We start from the raw sequence: 18,260 nt of genomic DNA on the forward strand, positions 1-18,260 counted from the left end.
AGATTCTAAACCAACTATAGCGAACTCGGGATTTAAGATTTTTCTTACCCTTAAGTGTTAAAATTTTAGACTGGACGGTATTTGAATGGCTAAATTTACGTTTGGAACTGTATGGTTGATATGTATGATGCCTCTTTAATCAAGTTTTTCTCAAAGCCTCATTTATCAATGACGAAGTAAAGGGTATTGGTAGCACAGTAGTAGTGATAGTAGTAGTAGTAGTAGTAGTAGTAGTAGTAGTAGTAGTAGTAGTAGTAGTAGTAGTAGTAGTAGTAGTAGTAGTAGCAATAGTAGTATTAGTAGTAGTAGTTGTTGTAGTAGTAGTAGCAGTAGTAGTAAGGGATAGAGTAGTAATGGTAGTGGTAGTGGTGGTGGTAATAGCGTTAGCAGTAATAGTAGTAGTAATAGTAGTAAAAGTAGTAGTAGTAGTAGTAGTAGTAGTAGTAGTAGTAGTAGTAGTAGTAGTAGTAGTGTAGTAGTAGTAGTAGAGTAGTTTAGTAGTAGTAGTAATAGTAGTAGTAGTAGTAGTATAGTAGTAGTAGTAGTAGTAGTAGTAATAGTATAGTATAGTAGTAGTAGTAGTAGTAGTAGTAGTAGTAGTAGTAGTAGTAGTAGTAGTAGAGTAATGTAGTAGTAGTAGTAGTAGTAGTAGTAGTAGTAGTAGTAGTAGTAGCAGTAGTAGCAGTAGTAGTAGTAGTAGTAGCAGTGGCAGTAGATGTAGCAGTAGGAGTGTTGTAGTAATATTTACAGCAGTAATAGAATAGTAGTAGAAGTAGTTATTGATGTTGTTGTTGTTATTGTTGTTGTTGTTGTTGTTGTTGTTGTTGTTGTTGTTGTTTGTTAATGTGATGATGATGATGATGATGATGATGATGCTATTTTCAACAACTACATAAATTTCCCTCCAGTACACCATCTCCAAAACCGAACTAGAATCCCGATCCCTGTGGATCTCCGTATGGAACAATGACAGATTTGGAAGGAATGATTTCCTTGGAGAAGTCACCGTACCACTTGACTACTACGAGTTTGACAAGAGCACGCCTATATGGTATGCCCTACAAGACAGAGTAAGTCAAAAAGCCTGCATTATAATCGTTTTGGGAGAAACTGATGTTACTATAATAGCAAAATACTCGTAGCAAAAATATGACACGTTCCTGTTTATCTTTGTAGAAAAACGTAGGATTTTTTTAAATGTAGTTAAAACAAATTTTGACGCATTTTAATTTCTTGACTACAATATCTATTATTTAGGTCAAATCGTTAAATTCAAGAATTAATCGATATAAAAAATAATAGAATCTGAATATAAATAATATGGAAGAGGGCCTTTGGAAGGGTATATTTATAATGTAAATCATTTATATCGTACCTATTCCATATAATGACATCTCCATACGCCTTTTCAATACAATAATCAATGCTACAATTACATATATATCATACAAAAAAAAGACATTCATACAGAGAGTAAAAAACTAGTTAACGGAAACTGGTTTCAATCTATCAAATAGTATTACTCGTATTCATCAATAATAAAAGTATTCATGAACTCTTACGTTTGAAATGTCGAACTCATTTCCCAACGGTTGCTCCCAGGGCCATGCAGTGGTACTGGGAACTCGTTCCCAACGGTTGCTCCCAGGGCCATGCAGTGGTACTGGGAACTCGTTCCCAACGGTTGCTCCCAAGGCCATGCAGTGGTACTGGAACTCGTTCCAACGGTTTGCTCCAAGGCCATGCAGTGGTACTGGGAACTCGTTCCCAACGGTTGCTCCCAAGGCCATGCAGTGGTACTGGGAACTCGTTCCCAACGGTTGCTCCCAAGGCCATGCAGTGGTACTGGGAACTCGTTCCCAACGGTTGCTCTCAAGGCCATGCAATGGTACTGGACTCGTTCCCAACGGTTGCTCCCAAGGCCATGCAGTGGTACTGGGAACTCGCTCAAAACCCCAAAGCATAAGAGTTCAAGAATCTTATATTCTTTTCTTACTTTGATTAAGATTGTGATCCACCGCCTGTAATCCTTGTGGGTTCAAACCGAAGTGCACATGTTTGTAGCTCCGATAATTGTGGGCTTGCTTTAACAACATTGTTGTAATGGACACAGTTTCCGTGGGGTTGAGAGTAGAAGGAACATTCATTACAATAATGAGCTCAATTTGGGTTATCAGACGTTGGTTAGAACTGATGAAAAAAAATATGTGAATTTGAAACGAAAGTGATCAGGAATATGTTTATTTCACGTTCTGAAACTACAAAAAGAACGAAATTAAATTTACTCAGCTCTTTGTTTTTGTTTTTAGCCAGCCATTTTAATGAGTAGATCTCACTGAATTGTATTAATGAGACTATAGACGTTTACTGCATAGCATCCAGGTCTTACCATATATAACGTTATGAGATGTTGGATCATAATAATTGCTTTTCTTCATTCATTTATTGGATTGGGGTGGGGAATGAGGCCTGGGGATTTGGTATGATTTCTATTATACTGTTTATGTTGCGGATTCGTAGCTCATAGTTTTTAATCACGCATTATGAATAGTTGCTCTCTTCCAAATTACTTTGTTCTTAAGTGCCTAAAAATCAGTAGAGTGACTTTCACAACCCCCCCCCCCCCCCCCATCCCTTTATTTTCCACCCTTCCCCCAGCATCACTCGCACACAATGATATTAGACTGCTTTGTAGCGTTCCATAGTGTCCTGATAAATTCTGAGATTATTTTTTTTGTCAACAGATATATCCAGAATTTCTCCCGCCCCCCCCCTCTCTCTCTCTCTCCTCTCTCTCTCACTCTTTCTTTCTTTCTTTCTTTCTCTCTTTCCATCTTTCTCTCTTACTCTCCATCTCAGTCTCTCTCTCTCACTCTCCAATTTCTTTCTCGCTCTATCTCTATCTCTATCACCCTCGCTCTCTCTCTCTCTTATCTCTCTCTCTCTCTCAATCTCGCTCGCTCTCTCTCTCTCTCTTTCTCTCTCCATTACTCTGTCTTCTCTCTCTCTCCACCCTCCCCTCATCCTTTTTTCCCCTTCCCAGCATCTCTCACTCTTTATTTCTTCTCTCCATTTCCAATCTATCTTTTTCTCTCTTCCATCTTTGCCTCTCTCTTCTCTCCTCTCTCTCTCTCTCCATCTTTCTCTCTCTGTTTCCCTCCCTCTATCACTCTCTCTCTCTCTCTCTCCTCTCCAATTTCTTTCTCCTCTCCTCTTCTTATCATCTCTCTCTTCTCTCTCTCTCTCTCTCAATCTCGCTCGCTCTCTCTCTTCTCTCTCTCTCTCGCTCCTCTCTCTCTCTCCATCTTCTTCTCAACCTATCTGTATTCTCTCTGCATCTTTACTCTCCATCTGCTCTCTCCATCCTCTCGTCTCTCTCCATCTTCTCTCTCAGGTTTAACCTACCCCTCCCTCCTCTCTTCTCTCTCTCTCTCTCTCTCTCTATCTCTATCTCTCTCTCTCTCTGTACATAGAGACCCATGGTGTCAATATGGTACAATGTCGGAATGAAACAGACAAAGGAAAGTGAACCCAAGGCCAATATGATAAGAATACGTAAATTTAAATTTTCTACAGGTTAAGAAACACCCTCACACTCCTCTCTGATGGCATTGGTTTTAAATCAGATTTACTCGAAATTCAAAATGAAGCATCAGTTTTCCCCATGACATAATACCATTTTGAGACATTGATTACATAATATGTTCACATATATGTGTGTCAATTAATCTATATGTGGAGGTCGGGTTCGGAAGGTATTAAGTCTCAATTTATCATTCAGAGAAAACTACAATTTTGGGACATTTATTTAGTGGTTTAAAGAGGGAAATACTTGTGTTAGCCTCATAGAACAATACTTCAACGTCAACTTTTCTCTGGTGTAATTTAAGGTGTCCAATCGATGTCTTTGGAGTGTTAACTTGTTTTCTATCTAGATGTGACTTAACACCTTTAGTTCCTGACTTTCTCATATATGTAGACATGTAGGTTCTCTCCCATGAAACACACACTACAGTAAACCAGTAAAGACGTACGTTTAAAATCAAATAATTTATCATAGGGCAAAAAGAATACCGACGCGAAAGAGGTAAGTTTTAAGTGTAATGGAGCAAGCGACATTTTTATTAACGCACAGATCTCCTTCCTCTCGCATCTGCTCGACATTATATCTATGATCTGGAATGCTATTCAACACGATGTAAGCTAACTTTGTAAGCTGATAATATGCTTCTCTTTCTTGTATTATTTAATTCAATATTTAAATTTCAGACCTTGCAAACGATACGTGCTCCCTTTCTAAGCAAATACACGAGTGCACATTCTGTTTGCTTCTCTTATGCATGTGCTAGGCGAAGTCCCTGGCAATCCTGGGTCGTCACTACAGAATACTATCTCTACTCTGTCATAATCTTTTTTAAAAACACGTATGTAAAATTTTGGCTTGAATACTCGTCCTTCAAATATCGATCGATTAAAATGACTCCCATCTTTGCAAAAACTCTCAAACATGGGACTTCAATAATCGTCATCTTGACAACAATTATTAAACCTGGGTCTTCACAAAGTCCTGGGTTTTAGAGTTTTTGCCAAGACGTGGGACATTTTAATCGAAGATATTTGAAGGACGAGTCTCCTGGTCGAAATGTGAAATCCGTGTTTGTTTCAGAGCACGACAGAACTGATTTATCTTTTCCTTTTGTAACCAGCCTCGTAACGGTATTATTCCTGGGGTAAGTGAGTATCAAAAACTCAATTCAAAGTTCAGATGATGTGAGATACATGAAATATTACATTTTTGAACTTTATGTCTTTCACTTTCCTGAATAAAACATAATAATATAAACTCAAACCAAATCTCATATTTTTGACTGTTAAAAACATTTTCAGGACCAGGTCACCCCGACATAAAACCGTTTTTAGACGCTGGGTCAAATGTATAACAGCTGCTTTGTTAACCGTAAATCAATTTGGATTACGATACCAGAGTAACGCTTAATAGGTTGTCTCTTTATCCAGAAGATTTACATCACAGTAATCGATTCATCCATCTAATGGTTTTGATTGAATGCATTACCTTTGAAACATTTCTTATAAGTGCAGTTGTGTATGTTTATTTTGAAAAGCAAAGTTTTGATCTCAGTGGGGCCTTTTGTCCTCCTATAGAGGACAGGAAGGCATTTACTGTGTCTGTATGTTTTCAAACTTGCTTCATGCCTTTGTCTTGGAATGAGATTACTTGGTTTTTTCCTGGCCCTTGTCGGAATCTTTGGCTGAGAGTGAAACTGTCAAATGTAAAGATAGTTATCAAAGGACTGGAACAGGAAGCAAATGCATTCACACAATATCTGATTGGCAAAACAATGACATATTATAATACATGTTTCATCCACACACAATAATTGGTGTTGCTTAACCCGCTTAGGTCGAAAAAATAGTGCAGTGTACTTATAACGAAAATGCTTTAAACGATTTTATGGAAATAATTTGTGCCCCATTCTCTCCATATTATTGTCCCTCAGCAAGAATTACTTATATTTTTTAAGATAGCAAAGAAAAAAATAACAATAATACTAATATAGGGAACGATTTTTTTTCTGTCTGGTGATGTTCTTTATAACCGTGCTCTACTGTGCAGTAGTTTCTTTTTCCTCACTTAAGCGACATTTGAAACCTATGTTGACCGTCCCATAGAATTATTAATTACTTTGTAATATCTAGTACAATCTGCATTTCTTCTATCATTTATTTCTTCACATATTATTTGATGAACGGTGTAATTATAAAATTTGAGGTTACAAAATCTCATGGGACTTGAAACTTGGGAGTCAAGTGTCGTTTGCATGACAAAAACTTGAGATCTTCAATTTTCCTAATCTGCAATTAAATATCTAGATAACAAAAACATTGACCAATTCATCTGTGTTATTTCTCAATCTTTACAGCTATATATAATTTCTGGATAGGCGTTAGCATGGCAGTGGTTTAATATTTTATTAAAGATCTAAAACGCTTTGTATGATACAATGCTAGGCAATGGATATATAAAAATGTATGAATACCCCCCCCCCACACACACACACACACAACCTCCCAAGAATTATTCAACCCTACTTTGTTTAGTAGTGGACCCCAATCTCTCTGGTCTGACTGTCTAAGGTGTGATCCTTATGAAAGGGAGATTTATTTTAAGGGCGTTTTGTTTTCAGTTATTTTTCTTTATTTTTTTTATGGGGGACGGGGTTGTTTCGTCTAGCTATGCATCATGTACAATGTTTAAAATTTAATCTATATCCACCTATTTATCCGCTATCCAATATTATGCCATATTCTTAACCCAAACACATATATTTTCATTCTAATCAGAAAACTTTAACCTACAATCTGACTTACTCTGAAAATAAAACACTTTTTTTTTATTTGGCCAGAAAACTCGTCCTTCAAATCGATCGATAAAAATGGCCCTCATCTTATCAAAAACTCTCAAACCTGGGACTTCAAAGGCCCAGGTTTGAGAGTTTTTGACAAGATGAGTGTTGCTTTAATCTATTGATGTTTGAAGAATGAGTTTTTTAACCAAAATTTTGAAAATGTGTTGGGGGTTTTTGTTCAGAGCACGGCAGCGATTTTGATCAATTAAGATGACCCCCAAATTGTCAAAACATCTCAAATATAAAATTTTTAAAACTTCATTGAGGTCATCAGTTTGAGATTTTTTAACGTATGAGATCATCTTAATCAATCAATATTTTAAGTAAAAGTTTTGTGGTTAGAATAGAAAAATCTGTTTGTCCGTGCATAGCGGTGATGATCTGGTTGTCTGGCTATCAGTATAATTTCCTTCTACCAATTATATTTCAATCTCGCCATTTGGCAAGTTATTGCATTAATCACTTTTCTGTCGCGTGCTGACAAAACACGTTGTTTTTATGTTAACTGGAAAACGTTTACTTTATGTATTGATACTAAGCTGCTAGAAGCTGTCGACTGTAAAAAGAAATAAACAAAAGTCACTGTCTATCTGGGATTTTAAGTAATGTATTTATGTTACAATTGTTTTTCTTTGTCAGCTGAAGAAAAGTTTTGAGTCCGAAATGTTTGGTATATTGATCTTTTATGTAGCTGTAATATTCAATTTTGTTTATTACTCTATATTATATTGACGGCTTAAGGATGTCCCCACCCCGAGTTATCAAAGTATTTTGAACCTGGAACTTTTTGAAGTCTCTGATTTAATATTATTCACAAGTTGAAGGTCATGTCAATTTATCTATTTGTATCATATACGTCTTCTGAAAAAGTTAAGAGAAATTTATTTAGTTAATAAAAGGCGGGTTTGTATAATTAATTTGATACCTGAGCATTTAAACAGCTTTTTTTTTCTTATGTATCTTATATTGGTTTGATTTTAATGCATGGACAATTACAATTATTTTCGCTCTTGACTATCATCCACTCATTTTTATAAAATGCAATTGTCACTTTAAAGAACGCATGTACAGAGATTGCGCATTATTCTCTTATAGGACTGCACGATTACTAATCCCCCTCCTTCCCCTTCCCATCCCCCACGCTACATTCTAGTAATATTCCTCGAAGACCCAGTTACCGAGAACAAAATTGTAATCAATATCGCGGTATTGCTAACTTTATTTTTTTTAAGTTTATCTATATTAGTTTGGTTTAACTAAAGTCTATATTATATTTAATTCGTATATCTTAATCGAGACTACAAATTTAATTCTAATCATCTTGCAAGCTTATACCCAAAGGTTAGCGAGCAATTGCCATAATATTGAATGAGGACTTTCACTTCAGTGGACACCAAAGAAGTTACCTTTCAGACGCCTCTTTAATGTAAATCTCAAAGTCCAGAATAATTTTGTCTTACAATGTAAGAACACATAAAACCCTTTGCATTTATAATTATTTTGAAGAAAATTTCCTTTTTTTACAATTATTGAGAGTAATAACTTACACGGTTTTTTCATGATTGAATTTAAATGGTACTTACCCACACCATGATCCAAGCGCTTTAAAATGTTTATCTATTGATAATAGAGCAGATTACTTTTAATACATAGCACAAGACATTCAACCTGTTTGGCGCAAGTACAGTTTTCGGACAAAGACAACCCTGATGCACTCAAGAAGGATGAGGCGTGTGTGCTCTGAATCCAACTCCTGTCTCCAAAATGACGATGGTCCTATGTGCAAAATGTCGTTGTTTTCCTTGGGCATACTGTCGTCTATTCGCATGTTCGAACCGTTGGATCTCATTTATGACATGTGAATCCAGCACCGTGGCGTTACACTGCAGCGAAAAATGATTAATCTTTGATTGTTCTAGAATTCCATCATTCCAAGAGCCATCGTCAGTTGCTGTTCCCTAGGTAGTCTGTGCAAGAATGTAGACAATCCTTCTAATGTCAACAGGAATCACCCGTATCGTATAAATGAGCTGATTGGGGCTGAATCATTTTTCACGGAAAAAATTACATTTTTAATGCGCGTCTCGAACACAGGACCACCCTGGCCACAAAACAACGCTAAATCACTCAGCGACTTTGTTGATTTAAAATCAAAGGACCTGCATCCGAAACGTTTTCTTTTCTGCAGTTTTATTTCATTTTTCAAAGACAATTCATATTTTTCAGCCATCTCATTCTCGTGTTTTGTGTATCATAAGCCGTTTAAAATGGACTCACTATGATTTGCAGATATTACTTTTAATTTTTGCGTTTATTATTCGTTTTGCGGACGAATGGTTTTATTGAAAAGCTCTATCCTTGTATGATTAACGCCTTGTTGATTGAAAAGATTAAAAAGCTTTTATCCTCCCAATCCTTAAAAAGACTATTATCAATCTTATTTCCAACATATATGATATAGCTAGGTGCACTTGTTGATTTTGTTTTGTTTTTTTCTCCCCGTCAATAGCAACCATCTGACGACTCTCCTGCCATGACCTACAAAGGAGACCTGTTCATCTCCCTCAAGTACGTTCCTGCCTCTATGGTCAGCGGCACCGCTACCAAAAAAAGGGGTTCTCTCAAGAAGAAAGACAAGACGGCTTTGAAAACGGGTCTTGGAGAGGTCCACATCATGGTCAAAGAGGCCCAAAATCTGACTGCTATGCGGTCTAACGGTGGCTCCAATCCCTTCTGTAAAGGGTAAGGCTAAATAAATATATGGACAAAATTAAAGTTGGCCATGTTTTAAATTATTATTTATTTAACCACAGATACAGATCTTATGTTGAAAAGTTAAATGCCTGGTGATTTCTTTACCTACAGCTGATTTTATTCATGATTGGCTGACTTCATCATATGCATATTTATGTTTAATGTTTGCTATTTATTTACCACAAAAGTTTTGATTTAATTAGCAAAATAAATCTATTTTTGTCCTTTAAGCAACAATAGTTCGAGAAATGTATTTATTTTTATTATATGCACTAAGTATTTTCAAATGCCTGGAGAATGAGAATGTCCTTTTTTATTTCCTTTCAACATTTCTTTGTTACCAGATACCTGCTCCCAGACGAGACCCATCACAGCAAGCAGAAGACTCCAGTATTAAAGAAGACTACTAATCCTAACTGGCAACACCTTCTTGTGTTTGAAGGCGTTGACGAGACAGAGCTGGAGAATCACGGCGTAGAACTGACCGTCTGGGATCACGAGACGCTCTCCAGCAACGACTTTTTGGGCGGTGTCAGACTTAATACTGGAACAGGTCAGGTTAAACATTGTTGTAAATTAACTTTGTTGTAATGGTCAATGTATTGCATTGATGTGAGGGTATTTCCATTAGAAAAATGACCCCAAAGCAATTTAGGTTATCGTGCCTGCAAACAAGTATTTGTCTGGTTAAACAGACGTGTACTTATTTCCAGGTCTGAAAACCCAAATTGTTATGGCTCCATTGTTGTAAATGAAATACTCTTAAACCAACGCAAGATAGTTTCCATTACAACAATGTTAAATTAAGCTCATAATTTGGCCTGCTGCTAATATGTTCTCCTAGGGTTAAACCTTTTATAGGGCACATACAATGAAGACTTTAAATTGTATAAATTGATACCCATCGTCTCAAAAATTGTTTTATATCAATGATGATTTACATGTCAACAACTCTTAAACTCCCCTCAAGCATGATCGGACCTAGAAAAGTCCATGTTATTCTAGGAGGGGAGAAAAGCAAAACAAGAAAGATAAAGAACGATGTACCACAAGGATCAGTCATTACACCCGCACTGTTCAACATCTACATCAGTGACATGCCTGCCAGCCAATAACTTCAACTGGGCTATGCATCGACTGGGTATTAGTCCATCAATCAAAAGACTGGGAAGAAATAGAAATGACACTCAGTGAGGAAACAGCAAAGCTAAAGGAATATTTCGATCAATGGTATTTGAAGATGAACACCACAAAATCAGTGTCCACTTATTTTTCATTTGAACAACAGACAGGCCACCAAAAACCTTAACATTGTAATGGACGGAAATATCCTGCCAGCGAAAAGAAATCCAAAATACCTAAGTGTTACCCTCGACAGACAGCTTAACTACAAAAGACATATTGAAGGAACAGCAAACAAAATTGCAAAAAAACTGTCCGCTTAGAAAATTAGCGGGTACCACCTGGGGAGCAACACAAGTCCCAGGAACGTCAGCATTAGTACTCTGCCTCTGCTATACCGTCGGAGAATACTGTGCCCCTGTTTGGACAAGAAGCTCCCACACGAAAATTCTCGACATTATACTTCAAGAATCCATGCGCATAATAACAGGATGCCTCAAATAAAAACACCAGCCCCTTGGCTCCCAACTATAGCGCAATCGCACCACTAGATCTCAGAGAGAAGAAGTAACCCAAAATGTGGCCCATAAACTGAAAGATTACCCCATTAAAATCACCACAAATGAAGCTCCAGAACATCACGACCCAAATCCAGAAAGCCCTTCTACTATTCAGAACTAAAATACTTCGATATTGGGGGAGCCTGGGGACAATATTGAACAAATAGCATGCCCAAGGGAGGTGGGGTAATCAAAGAACCAACAGCACTTATGCCAGGATTCAGGAATGGCAATCGAAAACAGTGGATCGCCTCATGCCGACTACTGACAGGCCACGACAGGACTGCTGCAAACATGCATCGATGGGGTATGAGGGAGTCAGCCGAATGTCCCCACTGTCAGGGAACGCCAAAGACAGCAGATTACATAATCCTGCACTGTCCTGTGACGAGATTGGCGGGAGGTTTCGATCTTGTCCTCAACTGCGGTGACGAATTAAAAGACTGGCTCGATAAAACTGTATTTTTCCTCACCAAGCTTGAAATGGGAAAAATGGGACATAATCTCAAAATTCATAAATGTTGTTTAAAAAATGTCGGTTGTTTCCCTACCTTTCTTATTGCTTTTTCCCACCTTTTAACCATGTTTTGTCTCAAATTAAACTTTTTGTTTCATAAATATCGAGCATTGATTACTGTTTTACATTCATAAATCGTGGTAAAGTTTATATTTTTACAGTTAGCATTTACTGTTCTCTATATATGAACATAATATGAAAGTTGGATTTTCCCTAACTCAGTTAGTTCTTTTCGCTTTATTTGCACCGAATTACGTAGAACGAAGCCTGCGAGTATATTTATATATATATATATATATATATATATATATATATATATATATATATAATATATATATATATATATATATTGGGTGCGAGGAAAAACAACTGAAGTCTGTTGCCCCGAGACACATGTGCTTCAGTTAGTAACATCAAATAAATGATTGTTGACGTTCCTGGAGTATCCTTCTCCTAATCAAATCAATGATTTGACATGTTAGAACAGTGTTAGAAACGCATTTAAAAACGTAAGCTTTTATATAGAGCAATAGTCACTAAAATTGTTCAAAGTTTTTAACACGAGGTCCCTAGCCAACCGCAGAAGTATTATACAGGACGAGGCATGGCGCCTGTTAGGCGGTATTACAACTTTTTCCGACAGAGAAAACCCTTTTAACGGTAATGTTCTCATTTTACACCTGAGCACGGTGAAAGAATGTGAGAATAGGTCTCTTCCAATGACTCAACTATGCTCCGCTCAGAGTGGGACTTGAACCAGGTACCCGATCCAAAGGCGAGTGACATACCACAAGACCACATAACCGCACATTATCTTCGGGGAAAAGTATTAAAAAATAGCCACAGGATGTTGCAATAATCGAAACGCAGATGTCAAGAAGATTCGGTACGCTGTCAGAGAATGAAAACACGTGAGTGTATAGAGGCTCAAGCTCAAATAGTTTTAATATAAGTCACAGATTGTTTTAAGGAACATCTAAAATAATTGTCTTGCAGTTTCATCACTTGTGCTCATAGTAATGCACTCTTACTGTTACGAAAATGTGGCTATGCGGTCTTGTGGTATGTCACTCGCCTTTGGATCGGGTACCGGGTTCAAGTTTCGCTCGGCGCATAGTTGAGTCCTTGGAGAGGGCTCTTAATTCAGATTATCTCACCGTACCCAGGTGTAAAATGAGCAACTGGTTGTTAACAGTGTTGTCTATATGGAGAAAAATCATTGTAATATCGTCTAACATGCGTCATGTCTCGCCCTATATGTTACGTGTTGCTGTTGGTCAGGGGCCCTCGATAAAGCGCTTTCAGCACGTTTAGTGAATAATGCGCTATATAAAAAGCTCAAATTTAAGCTCATGCGACGGTCTTGTAGATAATCTAAGCGATGTTTAGAATGATGAATGATCAGATGAGTGACAATATTAGCAAAGTTCTGGCCCAGGCTTTGTGCCCTTCAGCAACACTCTTAACCCTATTTTATTTAACGGTGCCTGTTGACCAATGTTGTAAGCATGATTGTTCAAAAGGCGCCTAACATGTGGTTTGTACTGTATAAAGTAGATATTTGCCAGTTACCCATTCTTTGGAAGTAAATGAAGTATTTTGAAACGGGTTGGGTCTGACAAAGCCGTGGCAGTGCGTGATATAGATGTGATCAGTTGTATGATTTTAGATTTACTAGATATTTTTTCATCGGATATTTCAGGTTACATCCGAGGTAAAGCGACCGACTGGATGGATGCCAGAGGGGAGGAGATTGAGGCTTGGCAGAGAATGGTGGACAGACACAATGAATGGGTCGACATCCAACTTCCTCTGAGAGCGTCCATGGGGAAACAGAAGTAGTGGTGGAAATGGTGGCTTTTCTTCATTGAGAGACTTAATAAAACTGTGCATGCTTTTAATATTCAGGGTAGAGTGAGAAAGCGAGTTGATTTGGTTGAGAAACGTAACATTGTGAATGTAAGAAAAGATGTCTTAGGTGGGATAAAGAGTAACCGTGTAAAAGACGAATGCGTGAATGATTTAAACTCTTTCATGACAAAGATAGATAATTTTGAAGTAGTTCTTTGTATGGAAAAATTTAAATGGAAACTGCCAGATTTGACAACCGATGATAAAGATGAGGAGACATCGCCATCTAGTTATCAGCCAACATGGAATGAACCAAGTACAAACCGAGATGGTAAAGAATCTGACATTATGTCGTTGAAAATCGGGGAACAGACTGACCTTGAAACTCTCCTTTTCAAAAGGGCAAATAACTCTGTCTCTGAATTTTTATCATTAAGAGTTCAGAACAGTCATTATTTTAAACAGCGGTCTGTGGAGCCTCTGAATAATCATGATTCTGAATTTGTTTCTTTGAAATTCTTAGCATGGTCCAGATTAGAAAACATGATAGAGAGTCTGGAGGATTATCAATCTCAGTCATGCACGATAAAAGACCCGGAAACCTTGGAGTCGAGTTTTTCTATTAACGATATAAAGGAAGAGGTAAGCGATAAAAAATTAAAATCCTGTCAAATTATGAGTAATACAGAAATTCAAAATTCCTGCACGGATAAAGACGGTGATGATGATGATGATGATGATGATGATGATGATGATGATGATGATGATGATGATGATGATGATGATGATGATGATGATGGTGATGATGATGAAATGTGTTTCACGCGAAATGACAAGCAAATCCTTATTCAAGAAGAAAAAATGGAGAATTTTTTAAACACTGTAACGGGCAAAAGAAAACATGTATTTGATGTTTTGACTTACAATGAGGTTAAAGAGTATGGTGGGGGAAATGTAGATGTGTCCCAGCAAGACGATTCTTCTCATAAAATGGAATCTGGTTTAGAGAACACTTGCGTCACTCCTTCCACCACCAGTGATGATAAACCGGATGTGGTCAATGTGCTCGGATGTCATATCCATGAACGGGAAGAAAAAATGACAACTCTCGTGTCACCGTTCCTATTGAAATTGTCCCCGCGGGCAAGAAACAAATTGCAGGAGATCAGTGAGAATTACCGAAAACCGAAGGCGATCAATAAAAGATGTCGTTTTCAAAAAAGAGACAGATTCTTCAATGTGGACGAACTTCCTTACGATCACGTTCACTCGTTTTTAGGCATCTCACAGTTCCCTGATATTGCTGAGGTCTCAGAGGAATCTTCAAAAGCTGACACGTTTTCAATACAGGATGAAGAGATGGAGGATTTAGAGCACACAGATAACATTCAGTTACAAAAAGGACTGGAAGAAAATATCAATGCACAAGACGCGTCTAACATTGTCAATGTCTTAAAACAGGAAGAAATCATCGACAGTCCATCCTCAAATAGAGCATCTAAGCACTCTTCTCGGAAAATGGATTATTTGAATCTATTTCCTCCGGCTGGGACACTAAGTTCCTCAAAAGATGCACCTAGAAAAAATGTTGAAAAATATGAAAACGAAACTTTGACGTCTAAATCTGATGATTTAGAAGATACGCTGGGTTCCGATAAGCCTCCGTCCTGGTATGAGGCCGACAAAGACGATTCGACTCAAGATTTCTTCAGTGACGTCAGTTACTCACAACTTGACCACCTAGGTGACTCCTCTCCTCCCTTAGTTGATATGTCACCCCCGACTTCAGAATTTGTGACATTGGATAATGACGTTGTCGATGTTATAGAAAACAATAAACCTTTAAGCTTGCCCGAAGTCTCGTCTTGTATTGACACAGGATTAACCAATTGTTCTTTTATATCGTCAGTAATGAAATCTTGGAATAAAATTGAAGTTTCTGCTTTGCATTCTCCAGAAACTCTGTTTTGCTCAGACCAGGAGAGTATGGCGTGTATACCTGGTTTTTTCAAACACAGGTATCCCGTTAAAGAGGATTTGACAGTGATAGATCCTGTATCAGCAAACATGAAGATTGTTGAATCAGAATTAAAAACGGTCGATTTTAATAAGAGTGTGGAAGATAAAGGAAAAAATAAATTTCATACAGCAAAGACCTATAGCAAGAAAAATGATGTGCCGCAGAGGAGATTAGTTGAGTCCATATTTAGCGATAAATCAAATCCTGAAAAATGTGAAGATGAAAAGAAAAAGAGACCAGCACCAACCAGAACTGCACCAACCAGAACTGCACCAGTACTCTCAGAATCCCTCCGACAAAGTCAGATCAAACTTTTAAATTCTAGGCTCAGACCTGTCGAAGTTGAATTGTCAAAAAAATAATATGTTAAAAGAATTTTATATTTAACTCAATGCAGTTTTGTGGTAACATGTCGACCTACACAAATCCCACATGATTAACATCAAAGGTTTATTTCCAATGTCAAGGATTGTATGTTTATCTATCGTTAATTTGGGATTCGTTTGCATAAGGCCAACAAGAGAAATCTTTTCACTGAGTACAAAATATACTTGGGGCTTTGAGGATTATTTTGAAATATCAAAAATGATTAGAATGATTAATTTGAATAAAATTCCACATATAATATTTCAGTCATAGGCCCCTAATTTACAAAAAGACCTCTTATCGACATTATGTACGACACAATGTGTTTGAGTTTTGCCGAAGTAGGAGTTGTCAGACTGTGAAATTAGCGCCTTTATATATAGGGTTACAAAAACCGTTTCTTGGTAACTGGTACGGTTTATTTGATTATGTGAATTGAGGCGTAGCGATGTTGTCCTGATGATCAACCTTAATTATTTAAAGTTCAATGCTTACACTTTTGCAACCAGTGTCTTGAATTAAACTTTAACCGTGATTCCCGAATGATGTATCTAACACATCCTAGACTCTTATCTTTATACTAATTTTTATCATTTTATCTAATTTATTGATGAAGTTATCAATGACAGCAATAAAATATCTGATAACTATTGTTTGGGTTTTTTTCCATAAGGAAAATGCAAACTTGGATTAGCTTTAACAATTTTGTTTGGTTTTACAAAATTGTTACATGTTTACAGAAGTTTGCATCCCATCTTATCACTTTGACATTTATAGCTTGTAATTTGAAATCATATTTTTATTTAGCTTAATCCAAGACCTGCATTGAAGTATTATTTGAATATTGTTTCATGTCTTATTCAAGTTGAATGTTATGTAGATATTGTGTAAAGTTATATCTTTAATAGAAAGTATGAGTTTGAGTATAATCATAATTTCACTCATTATCTGCTGTTTATAACTTGAATTATTTAATCAAGAGAGTCATTTCAGCTTTGCTGCATCGATTTTATTAAAGTCGATTTTCATCGCTGTTACTGGTCTCCTTGTTAAACTGGTTATATTTATGCCAGGTTAGACTATACTGCATCTGCGTTTATAAACAATTATTTCAAGCAATCTACCTTGTATAATTTTACGTTAAAGCAGAAGCTTGAGTGTTATGTGTATCACCTGAACAGGGCATCCTTATGGGTCATAGGTCAGTACTGATTGAAGGTTTGTACTAAATCAATATATTCAGAATATTTTTAAAAGATCAAGGACACTCTTCCGAAATTCATTTTACATGACTTGTGTTTTATTTTTATTTGTAAGAAATACAAAGTTTTGTAATTTGATTAGACTTGATTAAAACATGGGAATTGATCAGCCCACCTTCAAATTATGATACACTTTGTTTATATTGAAATATAGTTAAATACAAAATTTGTGTCAGTGTTGTGATTTCAGCAATTTTAAATACTAATTATCTGAATGGTTTGTCGGAAACGAATAACATTTGACGTCTATTTTCAAATTCGAGATAGACTAGCTGTTTAAATTGTTTAAACTGTATTTTTTATTGTTATGAAAGGAATAGTCTATATTTTAGCCAGGACATATTTCACGGGTTTCACTCCGATAAACCGTAGTTACATTTTTTCTTGCTTTGTGAAAATAATGTTTTAGGAATTGAGAAAGATTTCTAATGTTTTATCCATTGATATATGTAACCCGCCGCCTCAAAACGTCATTATGTCGGGATGAATTCGACTCCGAAAAGTACATTCAGGAACAAATTGATGAGAAATAGGAACTTCGATTTTTTTCCAATACATGCACTATTATTTATTGTCTACCATATCGACGTGAAATTAACGCCAAGTTTTAGAACTGTAGCTATCCATTCAATACCCAGCTCCTAATTCATCCTGACATGACACCGTTATGACACGGAGGGCCACATATTACCATGATGCCTTCAGTGCCTTTATATTATGGAAAGGTATGACAATTGCCAGCTTCCCTTGTTCTGTTCAAAAATAAAAATGAAAAGGATCTCATTGTTTTGCCCATAACGGAAAATGACATTTTTGTTAACTTATTATTTGGGCCTTCTACGTGTGTTAGATGAAGCAAGTATAACATGGACTAGTGATGACAGTTTATTCGGGGAGTCTCTGGTTTAAATATCGTGTTGTCCATCTCCTATAAATCGGGGATGATTGTGAAAATAAATAATCGTATAACATGTGCTTGACTCAAAACAAAAATATTTTAAATTGTTGATGGTTTTTAAAAACATTAGCACTTCCCAATCGAAACTTAAAAATCCCCACTCCATGGATTGGGAGATGGTCCGTTGGAATGGAATGGGGTCGCTGCAATTGTTTGCCTTAGACTTTTTACAGCATCTTTAAAATTTGGGAATCACTTATAAAGTTATATTAGGGTTTAAAAGTGGACTAACCTTAGAGACTACGAATATAGTTTCCAATGTATTAATTGTTGCCAAGTGCCTTAATATTTGTAAGTCTCATTTATTTGTCTTACAAATATCTAAAATTAAAAATTTTGAAATAAAATTATTTCTGCTAGTGAATTAAAATATTTTATTGTGATACGCATATGGCATGGTATAAATAGTTTAAAAGTGCCGT

The 18,260-nt window shown here is 36.6% G+C and overlaps 1 protein-coding gene across 29 annotated transcripts in view; it reads left to right on the plus strand.

Moving 5' to 3' along the window:
• LOC144968857 (uncharacterized) overlaps positions 1–15,464 on the plus strand; it is a 157,978-nt gene extending 142,514 nt beyond the window's left edge. For 18 of the 29 annotated variants that reach the window (XM_078907618.1, XM_078907617.1, XM_078907622.1 and 15 more), the window contains 5 exons: positions 909–1,070; positions 4,061–4,087; positions 8,938–9,170; positions 9,527–9,735; positions 13,084–15,464. In XM_078907618.1, the coding sequence (XP_078763744.1) occupies positions 909–1,070; positions 4,061–4,087; positions 8,938–9,170; positions 9,527–9,735; positions 13,084–13,223 (771 nt within the window). In that variant the 3' untranslated portion in view covers positions 13,224–15,464. The remainder of the gene's footprint in view (positions 1–908; positions 1,071–4,060; positions 4,088–8,937; positions 9,171–9,526; positions 9,736–13,083) is intronic. The other 11 variants (XM_078907629.1, XM_078907639.1, XM_078907637.1 and 8 more) reach the window with 1 other exon arrangement.
• Positions 15,465–18,260: the final 2,796 nt, after the last annotated feature.

This window comes from Berghia stephanieae, chromosome 3, assembly GCF_034508935.2.
Source record: "Berghia stephanieae isolate SIO BIC M18660-M18661 chromosome 3, UCSD_Bste_1.3, whole genome shotgun sequence".
NCBI lineage: Eukaryota > Metazoa > Mollusca > Gastropoda > Nudibranchia > Aeolidiidae > Berghia > Berghia stephanieae.